General features: G+C 40.9%; 1 protein-coding gene across 1 annotated transcript in view; it reads right to left on the reverse strand.

Annotated features, from left to right (window-relative positions):
- Nucleotides 1–25878, reverse strand: part of LOC102785341 (voltage-dependent T-type calcium channel subunit alpha-1I-like) — a 180833-nt gene that overhangs the window by 19946 nt on the left and 135009 nt on the right. Inside the window, exons 28-32 of the mRNA XM_087841530.1 lie at nucleotides 22257–22327; nucleotides 18035–18113; nucleotides 17629–17750; nucleotides 16069–16518; nucleotides 2282–2422 (exon numbers count right to left, since the gene is read on the reverse strand). Of these exons, the coding sequence (XP_087697656.1) occupies nucleotides 2282–2422; nucleotides 16069–16518; nucleotides 17629–17750; nucleotides 18035–18113; nucleotides 22257–22327 (863 nt within the window). The remainder of the gene's footprint in view (nucleotides 1–2281; nucleotides 2423–16068; nucleotides 16519–17628; nucleotides 17751–18034; nucleotides 18114–22256; nucleotides 22328–25878) is intronic.

A 25878-nucleotide genomic window follows, 5' to 3' on the forward strand; every position in this document is an offset into this window, starting at 1 on the left:
TTATTTTGCGACACAGAAAGAGTAATAAGAGTAATACTAAAACTAAGTAGCTGCAGTAGTGTTAGCAATTGTTGGAAACTGGAATTGGCTGGGCCAATCTGAGACATGGTTTTTCAATTTTGTTGTCCAGAAGAAACGGAAGAAATTCGGGAGAATGGTGGCTCCGGGAGATTATCGGGAGGGGCACTGAAATTCGGGATTCTCCCAGAAAAAAATCGGGAGGGTTGGCATGTATAGCGTAGCGTAGCATAGCCTGTACCGTTATTATGACGGACACATTTTATGAGTGAACTTGGCTTTAGGTTTCTTTGAAAAATACTTTCTTATATCCAGGTTCTTCTTTTTTGCTGCCATCCTCCTTGCAGCGCAGGCTTGCCACTGCTAAAACTAAACAGAGGTCACTGAAAGGCACAGCCAATCACATTGGCCATATTTGTCACATGAGGTAGGACTCCACTAGAGAACGTAATTTAACTCTTTCTGCACCGCTACGTGAATGAGACGTTGACAGATCGTTTTTTTTTCCTTCCTATCGGTTTTGTTTTTCTTTACTCGAACAGATCAAATTATTGGTGGGGATAATTCAATAATCGCTGGATATTGGTGGGGACATGTCCCTTCCGTCCATGCCAAATCTACGCCCTTGAATATGAGTAATATTAAAACTAAGTAGCTGCTAGCTGCCGCCATTGTTGGAAACTTCAATTGGCTGGGCCGCGCTATGAATTCTGGCATATAGTTTTTTATTTTTGTTGTCCGGGTGGAAAATCAGGAGAAATTCGGGAGAATGGTGGGTCCGGGAGATTTACGGGAGGGGCACTGAAATTCGGGATTCTCCCGGAAAAATCGGGAGGGTTGGCATGTATGAGAACCGACTAGCATGGAATGCTGCCAGCTAATGTTAGCTTCTCAGTGAAAAAAACAAAACAAAAACAAAAAAAGTCATTGTCAGTCAATACTGCCCTTAAAATATCCACAAACCCATGAGTAATGTCACAGTGGTTGTGCCCATCTTTTATATACAGTTTTTAGTATAAAGGTGACTTGGATATGAGTGAAATGTAGAAACAGTATCTAAAGCACACAGGCGTCACACCACTGTGACTTACACAATGACTTACACTCTTACACGCATACATACATGTACACATGTACACACTTGCATGAAATGAAACTCATACCCTGCAGATTATATATATCAAATACAAAGAATAACCTCAGCTGAAACTGGTGTTTGTTCTCATGTGTGATTGATGATTTTCACAGCTATGGCTATTACAGGAAAACTCAGGACGAGTTCACTCACTCATACATCATTTTGGTGGTGCCATGTATATCCTTTGGGCATGATTATACAAGGGGGGAAAATGTCAAGAATATCCTTACAGACAACAGAAATTAATACAAGGCCCTATAGTAATAAACACAGCCCCGCTCTATCTTTAAAGCAAATTACATTTTGCAAGAACTGTGTTTGATTTTATTTTCAATGAGATTAAATCAGATAAAAACTGGATAATAGAAAATACATTTTAAAGTGCATACAATACATATTTATTGAATACAGTATTTAAAAAAAGTCCTTTTAGGAATAAAAAATGGATTTTCTCAGTTTTTCATGAGCACATGATCTAAAAGATTGACATTCTGAACATAGTTTCAGCTGTACTTCTAGCCATGAAAATCCTAATGCAGTATAGTACTATGTTTTGATTACACTGCAGTGCAAACACACCGTGTAATCTGTATATACAGAACTACAAAAATATGTAAGTTGTATTCCTTGAACCTTGCTGGGATCTCACTCGGACAAACATAACTTACATTTATGATGTGTTTTATATAAAAGCAGCTAATGCAAAGTTTTTTTCCTACTTTAATTCCTTAGTGTTAAAGATGACAATGAATAATCACATTTTTCTTGTAAAACAAAGGGGGGCCTACCAAAAAAAATTTGGGAACCACTGTAATAGTATATCTAGAGCCCCTTACTGCACATCTGGGAAAATACTTATATGAAACAAGGAGTCAGTGTGCCACATTCACCAATTTGTGAATGTGTGTGGGATGTGAAATGAAGACATGCTCAGCAGTTTATTTGCTGCTGAATACATTATACTGCATATGCACTGTATGTGTGTGCATTAGTAGTGTTTAGAATATATGCATCTGTATAATTGATGTAGTGGCACTTTATTACTGACTTGTAAATTTGAAATGAAGGCAGCAGATGTTTAGGGTTGTGCTTTGTGAGTGTCTGTGTGTGTGGAGCGCTGATAACCTCTTGAGGATGACTCTTGCAGTCTTTGCAGATAGGAGGAGAGCCGTAGTGGTGAAAAACTGAACCGGAGAGATTGTCGATCAGGTCTCCTTCTAACGAGTCCTTAATCAGCAGAGAGACGCTGTCCAGCCACTGGCTCTCCTGCAATGCAGACACACAAATACAGCACTGATATTTGGCATGCATAATCAGAGATGGGAACGAAGTAACGAATACAAATACTTTGCTATTGTAGTTAAGTATAAATTTCAGGTATCTGTACTTTACTTGAGTAGGGTTTTTCTACCACTTTGTACTTTTACTCCCTTTTTGAACAAACAGGAATATATTTTTAAACAAATGTGATGGATTTAAAGTAAAGAACTGGTGCACGGTGGCTTCATGGTCAGCGTTAGCTTACATCAAGTGTAGCATAGATACATTTGAAGTTGAGCTGATGATGCTTAGATTGATTCACTGAATTCGATCTTCATACCAACTAAAAACTGTTTATTACAAAGACAGAATAAATAGTGTACTGTCAGTGTAGAGGATGGAAATCAACTACGAACACTTAAAAAACATCCGCTCACATCTTGTTAAATCAGTTGTGTACGTCCAGAAACAGCAGTAAACCTCAGAGCGGTGGCCCAGGACAGCTGATCACATGTAGTTTTCAGCACTAGTATCTGTACTTCTACTTAAGTGCATGTCTGTACTTTTGGCACTTTTGTGTATAAATAAACAAATAGTAATACTAATGCAAATAGTACTTCCACTATCACTCCTACTCTCCAATCTTCTATTACGGCTACAAACAATATTACTAATAAGTTTGATAAGAGTGAGTAATATTCACATTTTTAAAACTACTACTCTATTATTTTCCACTTGATAAATCTAATATAGATAGATAACATCTAACCTTTTTCATCACTCTTCATTAATTTAAATAATTAAAAAACATCCTTGTCAGTAACTACTACAAATACTGCAAACATCTGTCTTTGTGTCAAGTTAACTCAACATCTGGCTGTGCTCTTTTCTATTGTCAGACTTCCTGTTGAATCGCCATCTTTTAATTTTTCAAGACTCAAGTCACTCAGTCACTTCCTGTCAGGCAAATTCAGCCTTTACCTTACGTTTGCTTCCAGCTTTTTAGATAATAAAAAGCTGTTACTGACTTTTTAAAAAATCAATAGATTAGCTTAAAGTAGCTCCATCCTTTGGTGTGTTGTTTAATTAACCACCATTTACTGAAGCTGGTGTTATTTTCAGCTGCTGCTGGCAGGTTACAGACAGAGATGTGTGACTTTTTCCCGCCTTGCTCTGAGCCAAAGGGGCAGATGAATGTCACTATTATAAGATGAATTACATAATCCCTTTAATATAACAATGCTCTACTTTATGAGAGCTTTAGTTGGCTTAAAATTCCCACTTTTCTCACTTTCCCAAAATTTTGAGTATTTAACAGATTTTTAGACAGTATGATGTAATTATTGAAAGCTGATTAAAAAAAATGTAATAAAAACAAAGTTATTTTTTCTCGGTTTTTAAGGTGTATATGCCTGCTTTCTTCATATGTTTAATGCAAGCAGTAGAGATTGCGACGAGAGATGAGCTCGAATGCCTGGAATCAACCGTTCAAAGTAACAGTCCACAAGCGATCGGAGGCAGCGTGGAGTGGGTGGAGCCGAGGGTCAGGGATGATTTGTGACAGAAGGAGAGCAGCAAGAGTGAAAACGAAGGTTTACAAATGGTAGTGAGACCTGCAATGATGTATGGTTTGGAGACGATGGCACTAAGAAAAGGCCAGGAGGCTGAGATGGTGGCAGAGTTGAAGATGTTTGGATTTTCATTGGGAGTGGCCCGATTGGGCAAGATTAGAAAAGAGCACATCGGAGGGAGAGCTCAGGTGGAACAGGTGAAGACAAAGTTAGAGAGGCAAGGCAGAGCTGGGATAGTGAATATACTGAACAAAGGGTCTTGAAAATTGAGCTGCCAGGCAAGAGGAAAAGAGAAAGACCACAGAGAAGATTCATTATTGAATTGAAGGAGGCCATGCCGAGGGTTGGTGTGACAGAAGAGGATGGTCAGCATAAGATGAGATGGAGGCAGATGATCTGCTGTGGTGACCCATAAAGGAAGCAACCGAAAGAAGCAGAAGAAGAGCCATAATCATTAAAGTAATGAGGATTGTTACAAAATCTAAAACCGGCAAATGAGGCTGTAACTTCAATAGTAAAAGTTTTACTGAGGTCAGTAGGGTAATTTTCTCATTAATTTCTATTCAAACAGATCTTCGTTTGCAGCCAGAGGACATGGGCATTTAAAAAAAAAAAGCAGGTTTAAGGTCCGTCCAACACTGGCTTGGCCTTTTCTGCTACTGATTACACCCTTGATGATAGACTAAAAAATAAATGTCTCTTTATTCAGAGGTTTCTCCCTTTGATGAACACAATCCTGTTTAAATCTGTGAAAAACAACTTGTTCTTTTGCATCTCCTCCTTTGTTTTTCTGTCTTTTAAATATTATTTCTCTCACTTTGTCTTGTTTCCCAGGGTACTACTCACTTTCTCACTCTTAGCCCTGAACCCCGAAGTCTCCTTACCCCTTACTGCATGTCCGAAGTTCAAGACTACCCGTTCCCTCCAGGACCTGCTTTTTGTTCCCATTTCTCTTCATATAGGAGTACCTGATAAAGGGTGTGAGGTGAAGAGGTGAACCGCAGCTGATTGTCAGTCTTTGGCAGCACCCACTGATATACTGTGAACAACACATACACATTGTTTCATGTGCTGACAGATGCGCAGCAAGGGGTAAGGCAGTCTGATTGATTGGCTCAGCTGGGGTGCTTGGTTGTGGTAAATGCTGCCCATGATGCTGTTTGACTCAATGTCTTTCTATGTTCTCTGTATATTCTTTCATCCAGAAATCCAGTCTGAACAGGACTTAGTGCAACCTTCTTTAGATTCTGTGCATTACACTCAGATCCATTTCTTCTAACCCAAGTCAGCTTTTTGATCATTCTAACAGTGTGTAAACTGCAAGCCACGCCTTCTGGTCCATCATCAGTATCTGACCTCACAAATGTGCTTCTTAGGAATAGTCAAAGTTTCCCATAAACACTCCTAAACCTTGTCTTGATGCATGCTCAATCATCCAGGTACGTAAATCCCAAAAGGTTGATTCTGTTCATCTGGACGTAGCGTTTTCAGTGAGAGAAACATTTTGTGACTCACTCAAACCACTGATCAATGGGCTTTGATCACTGGTTGTTGAGCAATGGTCTCACAGTTTGCATATCAATGATTAAGGAACTGACCTCACAGCCCATTGTTCATTCAGTGGGTAGTTTCAGTCATTATGCAAATGTACTGTTTATAAGGTTGGGGGAACTTGCAGTTAGCCGAGACTGAAGAAGTCACTTGGATGAGTGATGAAATGTTTCTCCTACTTAAAATGTTACGTCCAGATAAACACAATCAACCTTTTGGGACTCCTAAACCTTGAAGTGATAAAGGCTGGGCCAACATCTGGGACAGCCAGATGTTGGCCCAGCGAGTGGTTGTTGCACAACCTGCAGCAACCACTTGCTATACTGCTTAGGGAATTAGTTTCTACACCTGTGTGATTGAGGCTTGAATTAAACTATTCAATTAAGGGGCTTTGGAGGGCTCAACCCGGGGTTGCGGTCATGGTAGGTGATGGTTTCCTCGTGGCTGCGTGCAGCGGGGCTAGGGGAGGGTCTGTGCTCACAGACGTGGGTTGACCTGGTAGCCTGGCTGCCCCTGGGTGGGCATGGGCATGGGGTTCTGGGGGTGCCCCGTCCCTGGGCCGGGGGCCTGGCTGGGCCGGGGGCCTGGCTGGGCCTTGGGGGCTTGGGTCCTGGGCGGGTGGGTGTATGGGGGCTCAGCCCTGGCGCGGGGTGCCACCAGTGCATCGAGCCACCTGTGGGGCTCTTCAACTGGTGGGGGAGGCTGTTACATCTTGCAGGAGGTCTCCTCTCTCCAGGAACTCACTCTGCAGGTGGGGGAGAGATATTGGAGAGGTGGAGGAAGAACTCAGCCTGGGTGTCTATTGTCTTGTGTAGTCTTGAAGATGAGTAGATGACGGGGTGGGTGCAGTTTTCTCTGTGGTGGGGTCGAGTGGGCTGTCCCGGGCTCTGTGGGGCCCCCTTGCCGTGGTGGGTTGCAGAGTATGTGGGTGCCTACTGGGGTCAGCGGGGGAGCTGGCCCCAGGGAGGGGTCACTTGCCCCTCCCTTCCTTCCCTCCCCATCTCCAGCTGCCTCCCTCTTCCTGCTCCACCACAATCACCCACACATGCAGGGCCTTAGGGTAAAGTTGTGTCACCAGGATGCAGGGGAGGCATCCCCTCCTCTGTCCCCTTCTGGCTGCCTGTGCCTCAATTATGTCCCACAACTTAGACATTCACATTACTCACCCTCTCATAACACATACATATAAGACCTTGGGGGTGGGCACGCTACACGGCATCCAGATGACCATCAGGGTGTACGAGGGAGGTTTGGAGTCTTCACCTGTTGCCTGTTGGGGCGGGAGGAGTTGGCCATCTGATTGGGGTCTGGAATGTGGGGCCTCCCTGCTGCTGCAGAGTCGGGGCGGTCTGCTTCTCTCCACCCCAGGGAAAAGGGTAACACTACCTGGGTCTGGGTGCAGTTTCCCCCTCTAGGGGCAAGGGTACCTAGACCTGGGGTATAGAGTACGCTTGGGGAGTGTGATTGTGTGTACAGTGTCTATTTATGTCTTTCTCCACGTTGGGTTAGTGCTAGTATTTGCATATGAGAGCATGAGGGTGGGAATTTTCGTATCTGTGTGTGCCTGTTTGTCTGTGTCTATATGTCAGGTTGGGTATCAGACACCACTTCTCTAGGGACATCTCAGGCCCACCAAGGTATGGAGGCCTATCTACCCCCACCACTCCCCCTGCCAGTGGCATACGCCCTTAGACATCGGTGCATTGGTGGTTTTTGGTGTCTGGGGATGGGCGTCCAGGTACGCACCGGTGGCTGCTTGTTGGGGCCTGGAGCCTGGGGCTCGCTCGGGCCCCTTCGGGGGGTACCCTCGGCCTCTCGGCCTGGGCCTCGGTCACTCTGGCACAGCTGGCTGCCGGCGGAGCTCACAGGCCCGTCACTGCAACCCCCTCTCATTTGGGGCTCCTCAGCTCTTTCCGGGAGAGTGGCACGGTTGCCCCTCCGTTGGTCTTCCTTGGTCTCTGGTGCTTTTGGGGCCTCTGGATGTGTGGAGCCTGGATCTCCTCCATACCTGCTTCATGCCCTGGAGGACGGGGCTGTGGCTCCCCACATCCTCGAACAGATCATTACATGAAGGAACCTTTTAAAAACAAGCGCGCTCATGCTCACAGGTGTACACACGGGTGCTCACACACACAAACTACACCCTTTTTGGCTCCTACCTCAAAGCACACTGTGTGCTGTTGATCCTACGTGCTGCACAATAATATTCAATATTTAGTGTTACTGTTATATTCACATAGGTCATCTTATGATGTTGTTTATTATATTGCTTTTTTTCTTTCTCAACAGGTGATCCAGGTGATTGATATATGTATTTTTTGTCTGTTTGTTTTGTTGGTTTTTGTTTTTTGCCCTTTATCCCCGTCCCTCTTCCCCACCGTTTTTCTTTCCCTCTTTCGTTCTCCCCTTTCTTTACCCCAGTCATGTCTGTCCCGTGTGTAGCGAGTGAAAATAAAATAAAATAAACAATAAAAGCAAAGGTGAATCAAATAGACCAATACGACAAGGCTGGGATGGTCCATTTGGTAAAGTAAATCCGTTGAGAATCTTTCTTTGCCTTTAGACAATAATTCTGATGGCAAAAGAACCAAACGGGACAGGCGAAAAAAAAGAAAAGAAAGAGAGGCATTGGAGTGCTGCAGCCCTATTTATTTAATATTTTTAGTTCTGCTGCAAATAGCAACAACACAGTGAGAGCTTACACAGTAGAGTGCCTACCAACAAGAACACATATCAGCAGTTAGTAGACCCATATGGTATATTCCCCTACAGATAAGGCTAATGAAAAAAAATACAACAGAAGAGGGAAAACAAGCCAAGAGAAACACAATGCTCATTAAAATGTATTTCAGTCTTATCACTGCATACATGCTGAATGGTCACAGAATCACTGGTTAGATTCTCAGCGCTGTCTGAAAGACTCTAGGCTCCCTGTGGAGACAGTTGGGTATTTAGGAAATTGATGTACAGCTCACATGAAGAGAGTCCATAAAAGAAATAATGCTGCATCACTGCAAATTTCTTCTGCCTGTCTCTGTGGTGTTATGTACCAATAATGATAAAAATCAACAGCTCTTGTGCAGAATCCCAGCCTTACCTTACAGCCTACATGCAGGGAAGACTACAGCCATGCAAGATGTGCTAAAACTTCACATAAAGAGTAGAGTGTTTGGACTGGGATAATATCTAATAAAACACTTTAAAAAAAGCCAGAACAATATTATTTTACTGTTGCATTATTCATGCTCTCAGAAAGACCTGACTTTGTAATGGCTCCATTACTAGATGTTCATGGTGATTTGAAAACAAAACATTTGGGAGAAAAAAAAGGCAATCAATTGTCATTAAGTGGATGCACGCTGGGTTGTAATTAGTCAGTATGAATCTCACAGGGCCCCGGAAAGGGAAAGTCAGCAGCTCCAAGAGTGAAAAACACTTTTATGGGGTGATAAATAATAACTGCCTGGTTACCATTATTTGATTTCATTTACATTTTACAGAAATGCATTAATAGCTTTTTAATTACAAAGGCCAGAAATAACAGTGTGAAAAGAAATAAAGCTTCAGAACCTAATTTAAACCATGCTCACACTATGATCTGGGCCCAGACGGTGTTAAGAGGATGTTATTGTATTGTATGTTATCATTTCATCTAAAGACATATCCATCCATCCATTCGCGTCCACGTATCCTTTTCAGGGTCGGGGGGGGGCGCCGGAGCCTATCCCAGCTGTCATAGGGCGAGAGGCGGGGTACACCCTGGACAGGTCACCAGTCTGTCGCGGGGCCAACATACAGAGACAGACAGCCATTTGCACTCACATTCACTCGCACAATCACACCTATGGGCAATTTGGATTAATCAATTAACCTATCCCCACTAAGTGCATGTCTTTGGACAGTGGGAGGAAGCCGGAGTGCCCGGAGAGAACCCACGCAAACACGGGGAGAACATGCAAACTCCACAGAGAAAGACCCCGGCCTGATGGTAGAATTGAACTCAGGACCTTCTTGCTGTGCGGCAAGGGTGCTAACCACCGTGCCACCACCATCATTTCATCTAAAAACATTTCCTTTTATGAAAATCATGCATTTTTATATAAGGAGATCATTTCGTATAGCAATAAGAAAAGAACCTTTTTGGCACTGGTCACGATACAAATCTTTTTCATCTTGACGAAAATTTAAGCATGGTTCTTTGTAGTCTTCATAGTTTTCCAACATGACCGCACTGGAACAGGAAGCGGCCATGTGCAAACTGTTCCCACAAAGTTGGGAGCATGAAATTGACCAAAATGTCTAGGTATGTTGAAGGCTGAGCCTAACTCATGAAAAGCAACCTCACACCATAATCCCTCCTCCACCAAACTTTACACTTAGCACCTTGCAGTTAGACAAGTACCGTTCCCAACTACTAAACCCAGAGTCGTTCTTGAGATTAGGATTTCTGCTCAGAGAAGATCAGTCAGTGTGACTCATTACTGCTCTAGCGTCTAGTGGTGGTGTGCTTTACACCACTGCATCTGACACTTTGCATTGCGTAAGGCTTGGATGCAGCTGTTCAGCCATGGCAATCCATTCCATGAAGCTAGCAACTGGTCGTTGCCAGGATGTCATTCACAGGTCTCTAGGTGTGCATAACAGAGGCTTTAGCCAGTAATGACGGCCAACAGCTTCCATAATTTCCAATCAGGAATACACACTTTTCTCTCATGATATGATTGCTGCGACCAGTCTCTAAGCCGGTGTGAATGAGGCCCGATTTGGGTTTCTGAACTTTAATTTATGGTTTTATACTTAATAAATATTGCTTAAAAATGTCTTACTGGCAAAATACAGTTGTTTTATTTCAGTCATATTTGCTGTGACTGCATTTTTGATTGCAAAGAATGTGGCAATATAAATACACATAAGAACAGGCCCTTACTTGGTGCTTTTGATCTAATTTCTTTTTAAAAAAGCTGTTTCCCTGCTAATCAGAATAAAGATTAATAATACAGTGCAGCTAAAAAAAGGCTCATGAAAAGAGTTCCTCCCCTTTCCCGTTTCATCCATCTTTTACTGCGTTTCTGGTTAAAAATAACATTAGGCTGACAGACAATGAGCTATAAGCACAATGAGACTGTGGTGGAGCACGCCACCCACTCACAAGCTCACTGTGTCTTTAACCATTCCCACCCTCATTCAAGTCAGTCTCTGCCACCGCTCCCTCGGCTCTGATTGCTTACCCTTTGATTCAATGTCATTCTTCAGATGGGTGACAATGTTCATTTCCTTTCAGATGAGCCAAAGTACAGAAGATTACTTAGGTTAATTAGGTCCACACAGCGCCCAAAAAGTAATCTGATTCCAGTATCTGTAAGGATCGTCAAAAGGAATGAGATGCATCATACCTGCAGGGTTGATTATTGGTACAAGCTGGGGGACATGAGTTATTAAAAGTAATCTGTGCTTAATGTCAACAGGAGAAAGAAGAAAAAATCTTATAGTGACATATTAGACATAATAAAACTTATAATCATGGTGAACAAGTTAATAAAAATGAGTAAAATGAGACTGTCCCTGTATAAAAGTTGCATTTTTTAGCAATGCAGTGCATCTGGGTTCACTCTTTAATCTAGTTTTAAGTCTTTTTTAGCCTCAGCAAGAAAGAACTTAAAGGGTTCATTATGCTAAAGGCAGCAAAAAAAAAGAAGTAAAAGAGCACAATGTGCTGGGAGTGAAAGTTTAGTTACTATATACAGTTAATTAGATTTAATGGCACAGTCACTAAGCAATCTTAAGTTAAAAGCTTCTATAATCAGTATTTTACATTAGGACTGAACAAAACAGTTAATGGATCCAATTTACATAGTGCTTTTCAGTCTTATTGACCACTCAGAGCACTCTGCATTACACGACCAAATCACCCATTCATTCAGTGTGAGACACACTGACTTCATATATTTGACGTCCACACACAACTTCATGCTACAGTGACTTATCGGGGACAGTTCTGGGGCTTCTAGAGGGACCGGGGACTGATACCAGTCTTCCCGTTACTGAATGAGCCACTGTTTGCCCACATCCACTTGACTAATTCAACATTTTCACAATCTTTTTTTTTTTTTTTTTTTTTTTTTTTTTTACCAAAATTACAAAAATGTCCAAATGTATATTCTTATAAAGGTCATTAAACACGGAAATTTTGAATTTTTCAGATCCCAACTTGTCATGTCAAAAAAAAAAGTTGACATCAAGTGCTGATGATGTGGTTCTAAACAAGAAAAGGAAGAAACTGAGATTGTGGGTTCATCCGATTGTCATGAGATGTCAGGAGCAGGGGGAATTTCATGGTTTGACCCGGAAGTTAAAGCTGTCTACTTACCGTTTTCATACAAAACAAATAAATAAATAAGTTATTATTTTACGATTTCCATATCATTGTGTTTTCTTTAACAAAATGCAGTTTGAGCTACAAGCACACTCGTTGGCAAATGCAGTATTGTGATTGGTCTATTGGTCTGATTGGTGCTCTATTTACTTAAACAAACAAACAAACAAACATCTCATTTATAATTTCACTGGATGCAAATTAATCTAGTAAAATGATGTAGTCAGTGTGAATGGCTGTATTAAGAATTCGTCCCTCACCAACCTGGCCTTCCCCCCCTGTCTGCTCTACCATAATAACTACTCTGATAAGAACATGATTAATAAAATAAAACAAATAAATGAAACAAAAAAGATTAACATCAGGAGCCTGGCGAGGGTCCATAGTGCTCTTCCAGAAAGCTTCCTGTACTAATAACTCTATTCTGCATAATCATTTGGAAATCTGCTTGTGTGTTCTCAGAGAATAGGACAGCCTAGCATTCAGGTGGGTAATAGCTCTGTTTAGGGTTCTTGTTTCTTTTTTAAGAACAGCTGGCATCGATGCCAACAACAGTGTCTGTGTTTACAGGGTCACTTCTAATCATTTCTAATGAGCCACCTTGCAGTTTACTCACTTGGAGCTGCTGCCACCAGTCCAAACAAATTAGTTAAGCTCAGAAGTAAACACTCCAGCAGATTCTTGCGGGATGCAAACAGACCTTTAGTTCCTCCACACAATTATTCAATGTGTCAAACACAGTCACCCTTCATTCAAGCGTTTGCTCAATCACTTGATGCAACAATCACTTCTCTGCTCACTCCCTCACCTTCCCAAACTGCTAGTGCTCCTTCTCCCTCCCCAGCCCGTCTCAGTTTTTCCACATAGTTGTTCTATTTTTCCTTTGTTTGTTTCCCTCCCTCTTTGTTTGTTGCCACCTTTGCTTATTTACATGTGTCTTTCTTTCTGCTCCAGCAGGCACACGTCTAAAAATACCTGTTCTCGTCTGGAGGTGCAACAGTTTCAGTGGGATTAGAAGTGTGGCGTCTACTGACTGGCATCCTTTTCCCACCATTGCTGGTGTTTTTTGGTAAAGATGGTGGCCATTTAATATATTTACACATGTGCGCAGCAGTTCTCAGTATACATCTCAGTTTTGTGATTTATGTGCTTTAATATATCTTTATGTGTGGGTGTAAAAGCCACCTCTAACACCTTGTATGCACACAAGTAGGGCAGCGGTGTTTCATGAATAAAAACAACTCCAGCTGCTGTGCAGTCCCACTGAGCCTGACGGATACTCGCGGTACCAACTGCCACTGTAGATTAAATTAATGAAGTCTTGAAATAACCAGAATAAACATGCAAATCGTGTACAGTTCATCATATATTCACAGCCTGTTTGAGTACTTTTAATATGAGCCAGGCTCAAGTTAGAGCTGCAACTATCACTTTATGAATGAAATTCAAATTCAAATTTTATTTGTCACATACACAGTACGATATGCAGTGAAATGCTTAGACAACTGCTCGTGATCTAAAGAAAAAAAAACTACGAATAGGATAGGAAATAAATATGAAAATCAAAATGAAGGGTACATTTAGCTAGGAAGGAATAAAATATAAAAATTAAAGTTAAAAATAAAATAACTGTACAACACAATACACAAATACACAATATAGAAATATATAAGAATATATGAAGAAATATAGAACAATAACAGCAGCTGTACAAGTACTAAATGGTATGAGAAATATAATATCCAGGGTTGTGCAATCCACATGTGTAAGTGTCTTGTGCAGTGCAAATATGCTTAAAGTGATTTATTTAAGTGACTTGTGATAAAGTGATTCGATTAGATGACCACGCAGTGTAGTTATGCAGTGGCCACTAGTGTAAGCAAATGTCCAGAATGTCCAGTGTGTGTGTAAGAACTATATGTGTGGGTCAGTACTATGTGGTGGTGTGATTGAGAGACCGTATCGCCTGCGGGAAGAAGCTCCTCCTCAGTGTCTCTGTGTTGGTCTTCAGGGAGCAGTATCGCTTTCCTGACCTCAACAGAGAGAACAGTCCATTGTTGGGATGGCTGAGGACTGTTCTCTCTGAATGAACAAATTAAATAAAAATTAAGAGTAAAATTTGCCTCTTCTCTGTATTTTAAAGAAAAGCAAATAACGTGGGTGTTTTTGACTGTGTGACAGAAGATCTACAGCAGTTTCTACAAAAATGGGATATTCTTTTCTACTTTTCTTATGTTTTATGAAGCAATAAGTGATCAGCAAATAAAAAAAACCTGAACAATGTAAAAGGGTATTTTCAACTACGCCGTTTAAAAACGTACACAAAGTCAGTTATCAGTCTCTCTCATTAGGGAGCAAAATGTGAATTCATTTCACAGGCGTGTGCAGATGTGCAATAGGTGCATGTTGAATGGGCTGCAGGTCTCAAGTGACCAACAGTGACAATAAAGCAAAACTAGAAATAGAAGTCAGTGAGGAAGGAGGAGGGAGGAGAGAAAAGTGGTCTGTGGCCACCACCTGCCTAACCATTCCCCTTTTGGGGCTTGTCTTGTTGTTGCTTCTCCAATTCACTTGTTGTCACTTTCATTTCACCAAAAGAGGTAAAAGGGCTTTCCAATGGCTCATGCTTTTCAAACTTGAGGTTTGAGTGACATTGCATATTACTCAGATGATCGACTGTTAACTTAATTTATACTCTGATGAGTATTTTGTGATTTGATAACCTTTATCCTTCATTAATTGATGAAGTGGCTTCAGTTGCCTAACATGTGAAAGATTCCTGCTTTGAGTCTGGGAGGGGACACTAAGGGACATCTGGTGAAAAAGTCAAATAAGTGCTGTGATGATGCCCACTTGTGACCCCTCAGCTAGAGCAGGTCATCTACTAATTGAAAGGTTGGTGATTCGATTTATTGGCCGCTGCAGTCTGCATGCCAAATATCCTTGGGCGAGATACTGAACCCAAGTTACTCTCTGATCCATTCATTGCAGAGTGAATGTCTGTGAATGTTAGACAGCAAGCACTTAAGCATAAAAAACTGCTTGTGTGAATGAGGTATGTTGTATGAATTGCTTTGAGTGCTTAAGGAGAGTAGATATATGAGCCAGTCCATTAACCGCTAAGGAGCAGCTGAAAGACGTTTTTAATTGAAGAACTGCTAACACTAGTATATGTTGGCAAGGACATGGGTTAGAAGCCCAACCAGTCATGTACAAATAGCTTTCTTTAGTTCTGAAAATTTAGTTATGGTGGTGGTCAGAGGGCCCGGTGGCGCCAGTGTCCGGCAGCCTGGCCTCTGTCAGTGCGCCCCAGGGCAGCTGTGGCTACAATGTACAATGTGGCTACAATACAATGGGTGGATGACTGAATGTAGTGTAAAACGCTTTGGGGTCCATAGGGACTAAGTAAAGCGCTATACAAATACAGGACATTTACCATTTACCTTGAAAAGCATAGAAAAAAAGCAATCAAAAAGCAAACCCTGAAAATGCCACTTAATGATAATTACTCCGATTGCATTACTGGTTTATTACAATGGCAGAAACTAGTGTGTTTTTTTTCCTTGCTCTGGGCAAAGGAGTAGTATATGTTACCTTAATGGACAGAAGTAAACACATTTTGGGCCGTGACTATGCAAACTGGCTCTACACTGTAACTCAGATAGGCAATCCTGTTGTGTTGTTGAATGAGCTATTTAGCGGCTGATGAGTCATCGTGCTCGACGGACTTTGCAGTCAAGAGTTGTGCAGACTAACGGTGTCTGTCAAATCCTTACAACCACAGGTTTCAATATCATTTTGTGACGGCTGTAACTGGTAGAGGTTGAATGAATACATATACATATATGTAATTGAGTTACAGTTAACCCTAAGCCTAACCCATGGCTTCCAAGCCACATGCAGCTTTTTAGCGGCTAAAGAGCTGCCTGTGGCTTGGAAGCCGCAGGTTGCTGACCTCTGGTTTCAACAAATGAGTATTTATAATTATTTTTTCCACTGCCATGATTTGCGTAAAAAAAGGTATAAACAGGTTTACAAAACTATTTTGTTTTTCTAAAAGATGAGTGTGATTTTGACATAGCCAGCATGCAGAACCCAACCCAAGAGCTCTCTGTTCAGCAGTAATTACTCTCTTGAATATTTGAAAGTCCACTCACCTGTGCAGGGGAGTAGAGGCGACATCGAGGGTGAGTGTGTCCCTCATGAGTAGCGCTCCCTCCTCCTCCATCTCGAAGTGGTGCCATCAATCCGCTACTTGGGCCTCCGACTGTTCCCGCTGTAATTGCGCCAGACACTCCGCCGCCCACGCCCGCCCCGCTCGCAGTGGCAACGGTGGCCCCAGCGATGGCTCCGATGCCTCCCATCATGCAGCACAGGCCTCCCTGGGCCAACTCCAATTCAATCTCTGCATCCATCTCGGCATCCTCCTGTGCCTCCTTGTTGGAATCGTCCAGATGTTTCATCAGCACGGCAACCACCACGTTTATCAGTACGAACTGAGCTGTGAGCACGAAGGACACGAAATACATCGGGGAGATGAACTGCAGTCCGGCATGACAGCCGTAGTCGGTTCCTGGACGATCGGGCGGGCACTCTCTCAGGGTGTCCTAATGGATAAAAGGGTATTGAGAGAGTTTTAAAGGGTTGAGCAAGGAGACAGGAATGAAGTGTCAAACACATGAAAAGGCAGTAAATGAGCAGAGAAAGAGTGAGTGGTAAAATGGAAAAATAGCGAGGATTCGGCAGATAAAGCTAGATAGCAGGAAAGTAGGGAAAAGAAAAGGGGAAGAGGAAAAGATGAGTCAAATAAGGAAGATTTTATATGTAGTAAACACACAAAATATTTGCTAGAAATAATTATTTTAAATCAGAGTTGGGCTTAGAAAATGTGACCATATTGCCCAGTTTCATTTCCATTATTTACCAATCAATCGATTAATACTCTTTAGTTTTAACATGACACAGTGTCAAACTTTCACACTTCCAGAAATCTGCTTTTCAGCCACAGTCACTTTTTAGAGAGCCTAATCAGCACTGATTAACAGCTGGATATGAGCTGTTATAAAATTTTAAGAGCTCCAGGTACTCGGGGTACTTGGGTGTGATTGGAGAGTAAGATTGAAGTGACAGATGAAATTGAAGAGGCAGATGAAATAGTCACTTTTGAATGAATGTGAATTTGAATCTTCATTCATCCTCTGTAGACTCTGAGTGCACATTTACATCTTCAGGATCATCTTTGCTAAAGGATGTCCCCATCTTTACGCACTCATTTCCCCAACCTAAATACGGTCTAGTCCACAGATTTGAATGTGGCGGGGCGTGGCCTGCGGTGCCGTGCAGAGGAGGCGGGCGCACCTGTACGGCATCCGCAATCACGCCCCGCCGACTTAAATATTGTACTGGGTCCTGTGGTGGTGGTGTGTGTGAGGTGTTGTAAATAAAATGACACAAAACGCTGATCCCTGGACCCGCCGTGCCTTATTCCTGCCACATTGAACTAATGACCTTCAATTATAATTCTGCTTCTCGTCCTCTTTCTCTGCTGAGGTTGGAGTAGCTTATATACGATCAGCCAACCAGTCCAACATCTAAAAAAATCTGTCCAACACTGCCACTGGGGACAAGGTGAGGTAAAGCGGAGTGAAAAACAATCATTTAGGTCCATTAGATAACCCAGCCCAAAATGATGAAATGAGGATGAAGAACAAAAGTACCTTCATGATGCCATTCCAGTTGTCGCCAGTTGAAACCTGGAAGAGCGTAAGGAAGGCCATTCCAAAGTTTTCAAAGGTAGCATGGCGGCTCATTCCTTCACAGGGGTAGTCAGCATTACACACTGAGACCAAACATCAAGTGGAAAGAAAACAAAATGAGCAAGACATGGTAAAGAGTGAATCGTGGCTCAGTCAATATCTTTCTTTTGTGTCTGTCCATAGAGTGAGACATAACAAAAGAGCAGGTGGTAAAAATGGAGATGAATCCAGGTAAAAAAGGCAAATCCAAACATTCCTTGTATGCTGCGTTTTTTATTGCAGTGTTTTTACAGATATCTAATTATCTTTGATAAACATGCTCCAAAAAGCCTTTAGTTGGAACAAAAGTGGTGTCTGAAAGACCCACCTAGTTCTCCAAACAGCTCCACACCCAGAGCAGCATAGATGAAAAACAGCAACATGAAGAGTAGGCCCAAGTTCCCCACCTGGAACATAAAGAAAAAGCATTCATTTGTTATATTCATTTGTGGAATCGAATCACGTGGACCTCCACAGTTAGGTGAGGGGGGGCTCAGCCACTGTACAAACTGACTCAGGAGTTTCCAACTCCTCCTCCTATTTCCCCTGTCAGAGTTCAGAGATAACGGTAAGAATTTCATTGGCTCAGAAATAGTTGCAAGCCAGGTTTACGCAGCATCGTCATTGTATTGCACATTTCTGGGTGACACTGTAACGTGTGTGAATCGGTCGATGTAGATGGTCACAGTGTAGATGTAGATGGATAAAGAGCCCCTGTGGGTGCAGTAGTAGGCACTAGCATCACACCATTAGCTAAGTCACTTCACAGGGAAGGCAGTGGGGTGCTTTTAAATAGGGGAATGTAGGATTCTATTAGACACTCAAATGAACTGAGAGAAGCTGGGGATAGCATACAATGTGTTTTAGTTTTTACAGGAGGTGAGATCACAGTGGAGGACTGCATATAATGAGAGAAGGAGATAAGCGGAAATGAATGTATATACACTACAGAGGAGCGGTTAGGCAACGCCTGAGGAGAGCGTTCTTCTCACCCTGCATGTTGATGGTTTATGATAGATGTAAAAAACATCCATGCCTCGGCCTGAAGCAGTCTGCAGCTTGCAACTTAAACCCATCTGATTTCTTTGGATTCCTTGAGCAGAGAACTGAAAGCAAACTTCAGGAACAGTGTTGCTACACAATGTGAAACAGATAGCTGAATGCTAAGGAAGCAACATGTCTGTGAAGGTTCTCAGTCATCCAGGTCATCGTAGTCAAAGGAGCTTGCAAAGAAAAGCGTCTGGACTTCTTTAAGTTACTTGAAGACGTTTCACCTCTCATCCGAGAGGCTTCTTCAGTTCTAAGGTCAAATGGTGGAGAGTCCCAGATAAGGAAGCAACACAATAATCAACAAGGTAGCTGAAGTTGGAGCATCCTGTGTCGTGTACATCTTTTGGTTTCCGGTAAACAAATCTAAAATCTAAAGCCATCTACTACATTTTAAAAGTGTGTCCTGAAAATGTTGTTGGTGCCATTGGGAGGAACATTTTTTTCTTCAGGGTAAATTCTTTCTCCATAATGTGATATGAGAAACACTGGCATATGGTCAAGGCCACCCACTTCAAATCCCAACTGAAAACAAGCAGGATGATTTGTTTTTTTTACAGACACAGACCATTAAGGACAAAGACATCGCTAAACCATGGAGCACAACCCTCCTACTGTTCTCTGTCCTTAAGCAAAGAACGTGTATTTGAGACGCATTTAAAACACAAGCAGAAAAGGTCACAAGACACTACTTCTTCTTATATAGGCATTTTTAAAACCACTGTATATTTTTTGGTGCCTAGCAGAGGGATGCCAATTGGTGCAACTGAGAGAAATTCTGAGACAATTTCTAGGTAGACCAGAAAAAAAAGGTCACAGCACACTCATGTATTTTATTTTTCTACTGTACAAGCATAACTGTGCATACTTGCTATTAAGCTAGATTTATCTTTCTTCTGGCTTCAGTGAAGACGTGCTCTACAGAAGAAAACGTTGATGTTCTGGCTTGTTACGTGCTCACTTTACAAAAGGTAAACTTGACCTCATGAAAAATGTGCAGATGCTGCAAAATGAACTTATTTAACAACAGAGCCTGCTGCTATATCGTATAGACAATGCCAATTACATGCTTCATTTGCTCTGCACAGAGTTGCAGTAACAAACGATCAACTAATGGCTTTTGTGTCATAGCACCGTGGCAATAAATCTATCATGAAACGACCTGTGAAAAAGAAGAAATATAGATGAAATGATTCTGGAACACTTCCAGGATCTATATGATTTAATGCTTTCTTCCCATTTTTACTAATCTATAAATACACAGTAGTATGCTATTTATAATGCATCACAGTGAAGGCTCAACTGTTATTGTTTTTTTAGAGAACAGCTGATAATTTGGCTTTTTTATGCCTTTTTTTATTGGACACTTAAAAATAACAATGGCATTAAATTAATATCTGCCAGCATTTTGAATTTAACAATATTTCATTTACTATTTACCAATGAAACCTTGAGTTTGTGTGTGTTCATGTCAATTTTGTGAAACTGAAAATGAAAGAGCTTGCATTTATAAATGTGAGGCTTACTGAAGCAGAGACATTCTCTGTGACTATAATTTATATATGTGGACAAATTTTGCAATCCAAACATCAGGGAGACAAAAATCCTCCCAGACACCCAGGAGAAAAAAACAGACCGACAGCAGAATGAACTTCTTGCTGCTGACTCACTCCATTAGAAATGCCTCTAATAAGGATATGTTTCCAAGAGTTGACAGTCCCAATACATCACAGCTTTCTTTCCCCTCTAGTTTGACCAAATTTAAAAAAAAAAAAAACCTTGACACTTTACACATTTTAGGATTTTCTGCATATCTCGTTAAATATGACCCATGTTTAGATCCATAAGCTTTTTTTTGTAATTTTGCCTCTGTACTCCACCACAGTGGATTTAAGATGTGACTGAAGTGCAAACTTTCATTTTTAATTCAACGGGTTTTAAAAAGGCAATTCATATATTAACAGTTTAGAAATTGCAGCAATTTTATCCATTAGTCGCTCATTTTCAGAGGCTCCAAATGAACTGCACAGTGACTGACAAGCAGTTTAATGGTCAAAGAAATCCTGTTCACTTGATATTCTATGACAAATGTATTAGATAAAAGGTAGCTGCTAAATGGAAGTCTCAATCTGAGGTTCCAAAACATGATGATGCCAGAAAAAGAGGCCATGATTTGGCTAAAAAACCAAAATGAATCTTAAAAAGGAAAAAATGTGGCAACACCAAAAGACCATTGAAAAAAGATAAAATCGATAACTGTAAATTATAGTCGTGGTTAAGAAAAAACCCTTTGTCATTGTCATTGTCATCAAGTCTATCAAGTCTACAAGCTAGAGATGAAATACATAGAAATACAGATGAAATCGTGGGGATTTACAACAAGGTGAGATTAGGTCAGATTAGACTTGACTAAAAACATCTGAAGGCGACGCCCAGTTTTAGAGAAAAATCTTTGATGAAGACTAATTTGTATCAAAATGATTGGAAAAGAAAATTATGTGGAAGGAGTAAAACAGTTTGTGATAGAAGTGATAACTGATTGGCTACACCCTCTGCTCAGCTTCACACATGGGTAAGAGGTGAAAGCAAAAGCAACCCAAGAATTGTCATGACAGAAAAATGAGATATTAAAGCAAAGACCGTCACTTGATTTCAACCCAACAGAGCATGATTTTTTCTGAATGAAGACAAAACTTAAAGCAGAGAGACTGAAAGCAACCACAGGAAAAGGATCAAAAAAGGACAAAAAATAATAATAATCCATAAATCTAAAGTGATTTTAGTTTGTCCGTTTACGTTTGAGCCTCTGAAAATGGGAGAGTGTGGGTATAAAACCTGCTGTAATTCCTGCAGGGTTAAGTAGTTTTGTTAAACGCCATGAATTAAACCTTAAAGTCTGCACTTCAGGCAAATGTAGATCATTTCAGTTTGAACTGACTGTGGTGGTGTTTAGAAGCAAAATTACAAACCTGTGTTGAGTCCCAAAAGAGCAGAGTGTGACTGGAGTACGGTGCTGGTAAAATATCTGAAGATTACTGAACTCCTAATAAGTTATTAAACATCCCCAGCTAAAATAGTCGCTCTACAGTTTCTGTGTGTCCCCTCAGATTCCACAAAACCATCCATTAATATCAGCAAAGGCTTGAGACCAAGAGTCTTTCAGTGCAACAGGGGAGCAGAGCACATTTGCTGCTCTGTTCTCATTAACGGCGGTAAGAATGAAAAAAAAAAGAAGAAATCTTAACTTATTGCTGCGGGTGTGTGTCTGTGTTTTTTTTAAATTCCTGAATAAATTAGAGCAGCCATGGAAATTTACCAAGTCATAAGATTAAGGGCTAAAATATTTCTAATAACCTGACTTTTTAAAAGTTCTTATTCTCAGAGAGCGTTTATCGACTCTGGTCATTTATCATTTCACAAATGTTAATTAACTCCTGGGTGCTCTTGAGATAAGCTCTGGTGTGTGTGTGTGTGTGTGTGTGTGTGTGCGTGATGACTCATACCTGAGGCAGAGCTTGGACCACGGTGTCAAGAAGAGCTCTCATCCCCGTTGCCATTTTCAGCAACTTCAACACTGAAGAGAGATCACATAGGGTGAGAGAAAACTATAGCCATGGGTAAAACTGCATAAGTCTGTGTCTGTACGTGATACTTGACCTACGTGTTGCGGTAATAAACAACCAACAACACCTACAGAGTGAAGGGAAGTAATACCAAAGACAGAAAGACTTAATACACCAGAGGGATGGAGGAGAAAAGTCAAGATAGATACATAAGGTGTGGGCAGAGAGAGAAAGAGAGACAGTAAACGATCAATACATGGAACAGGTTTCCCAGCTCATCATAAACGACCTTCGACAATTCCCAGATGTCCAATTTCTGGAGGAACCTGGTAATTACTGGAGCCAGAGGAAAACATGAGAGTATTCTCACAGAGAACAGCAAGGAACAATATAACCTCGTGGGAGATGGGCTGCTCTTCACAGTTCTTAGTGAAGATACACAGTGCGTGACAAAGAGAGGGTGAAAGCGGTGGATACAGCCCATGAAGAGAACAACTCTTAATAACCTTTTCACCAAAACATACAGCCAACAGCTTTACTTACAGGCAGTTGCTGCCTTTATTTGCTGAAAACATTTTAGAGTCTTTAATGCTCGATCATGGGATCACATTTTTAAAAAAAATGCTGTTTGCCAATCATTTTAATAACTTTGACTATATTTTGACCACTGGGACTGTCCTGTAAGATCTGGTACTGCAATTAAACGTCTACAGTTCTGAAGGAGGACTTCTGTCTAATGAAGTATGACAGTGAGGTTTTGGCACCTGGTTGGAAATTAGCCTCAGCAATGCTACAGTTCGTAAAAAAGCATGGCTGTACATTATTTTAATGTCAGGTTTCATATTACATCTAATTTGGTATCTGTAGGATATAAATTATAGCTCTGTGGTTGATATTATGACTGCTCAGTAACACTATATATCCTCATTGGCCACTTTGTTAGGGACAACAGTTCAACTGCTTGCTAGCATAAATATCTAATCAACCAACCACATGTTGGCAACTTTAAGTGTTTAGGCTGATAGGTGTGGTTGAAACAACCTGCTGAACTTCAAGTCCAGCATCAGAGTGAGACAGAAAGGGAATTTAAATGAGTCTGAACGTGGCTTGGATAGACTGGTTTCCCTTGTCTTTACTGCAGCTCGTCCAGAGTTAGCTAAGAATCAGACAACAGTAAATACTTAGCTAAAAACTGAGTACTTGCTATAAGGGTTAAGGTTCTGTGTAAAAAACCATGTAACTTATATAGTTTTTAAATTATATATAAATTTGAGCATATTTGCATAGTTACAGTATTTTATTTCCAGTATTTGTTTTTGTTTGTTTTCCAAGTTATAGGAAAAAGTTTCTCTGGGAGACAGCTGCTTCTGAGGCTAAATGTGCTACACTTCCAAATTAATGGTTGCATTTGTCATCCTTTTTCTTTTTTCACTTCTCTGGGTTTTATTTTTATACAAAATATAAAATGAACACAAATAATAGCCTTCTCATTTCGATATACCTGTTGACTATTTTGGAGTAGCAGCTAGCTAGCTACACTCAAAGTCTAGCAGGTAGTAGTGATGGGATTTCCGGCTCTTTTTAGAGATCCGGCTCTTCCGGCTCGGCTCACTAAAAAGAGCCGGCTCTTTCGGCTCCGAACCGGCTCTTCAGGTTGTTTTGTTGCTTTAATTATTTAATCATTAACAATAATATAAAATTATGCAGAAACGGAATTACTAATGTAAAAAAAGTGGTTTTATTTATATATGTTTATATATGGCCCCTAGAGACAAAGCACGTACAAACTCTAAAGCATATACAAACTCCAAAAAGCACGTACAAACTCCAAAACACATTTCTAGCGTTTACTGAACTTCCAAAGCAGAGCTACCCAGATCACTTAAATTACACAATTGAAAGCATCTGTGTATTGTTTGTGTATTTATAGACAAGCACTCATATTTATTCAAATAATTTTTAAAAAAAGTTCATTTACCTGTTACTACCACACACCAAATCCGGTGTGGTAGGATTTGGTGTGTGGTAGTCAACTGGCTACACAAGCCAGTTGATAGTTCCTGGCTTGTGTAGCCACAAGCCAGCCACTGTTACCTAGTGGCTTGTGTAGCCACTAGGTAACAAAAGCTCAACACTGCGCCCTAGCATCCTGGAGCACTTCTGTTGTCTTTTGTACGTGATTCTGAGTTTGTACGTGATTCTGAGTTTTTACGTGTTTTGGAGTTTGTACGTGCTTCTGAGTTTTTATGTGTTTTGGAGTTTGTACGTGCTTCTGAGTTTTTACATGTTTTGGAGTTTTTACGTGTTTTGGAGTTTGTACATGCTTAGGAGTTTGTACGTGTTTTGGAGTTTGTACGTGCTTTGTCTCTAAGGGCCACCGTAAATATACTTTATTTATTCACTCCACATAAAATGTAATAAATAAATCATATAATACAAAAAACAACTATTTACATTTTGAACTTTTAACTATTTAAATTTTCAGCTTTTTCCTTTTAAACAAATTTAACGTGAAACAACACAAAACACTGCAAACCACAACACAATTAAATATAAATTAAAATATTATAACAAAAAGAAGATGCACATTCTCTGTCATATGGGCCCGCATGATTTCTGAATCCTTTATAATCTGCAACTGAAAATAGTGGATGATTACTATACCTTTCTAATGTGACGTTGTTGTCCCTCGCTCTCTTTCTCTCTGGCTCTGTTCCTGAGCTACTGCAAGTGTAACTAACGCCCCTCCCCCCTCTGCCCAGTGCAAAGTACAGGCGCGCATGCGGAGTTTAGCGGAAAAAAGGGCGAGAGAGAGGGTGAGAGAAAGAAAAAAAAAACCCTCACGGCTCCCAATAAGGAGCCGGCTCGCGTCGTTCACTTCAAAGAGTCGGCTCTAAGAGCCATTTCGTTCGCGAACGACCCATCACTAGCAGGTAGAGTTGTTTGTTCACTGACTGTTTTGAATGTGTCTATCTGGTTCATTAAAAATGTCAAGCCTACAAAGAGTTTATAACACTGAAAAACTGAGGCTAACACCATTAGTTCAAGGGAAAAGCTAGCATTCCTGCCAGCTAATAATTCACAAGCACGGTCATTATATTGTGGGGTAGATTATTATTATACTGGGTCATGCTAAAAACATTAAATGAGATTTTATTTGTTCAAATGCAGTCCTTGGACTTTGAAGGAGTATTAGGGCCACAATAAGAAAAAAACATGTTATTATTCATTTTGAGAATAAAGTCAAAGTCACAATTTGAAAATAATTACAATGTTTTATTAGATGAGTTGGTTAAATTGTACTTTAGAATTGGTTTTAGTACAAATAAATTCTTTCTTTTTTAGCACATAAACACTGTGTGGTGACAAATATAAGGACAGAAAGATGCATATAGTCAGTAGGAAAGACCACAGAAATCTGGCCAGATTTGCGCAAAATGAAACAATGAAATGAAACATCAATGGGCAGATTACTAATGGTCACACTATGATTTACAACAAGACACAATAAGACAGCTGATCATGCGGTTTCTACACAGGCATTTAGTAGACGGCATAAACC

The sequence above is a fragment of the Neolamprologus brichardi genome, chromosome 6 (genome assembly GCF_056152115.1).
Source record: "Neolamprologus brichardi isolate AB-2024 chromosome 6, ASM5615211v1, whole genome shotgun sequence".
NCBI lineage: Eukaryota > Metazoa > Chordata > Actinopteri > Cichliformes > Cichlidae > Neolamprologus > Neolamprologus brichardi.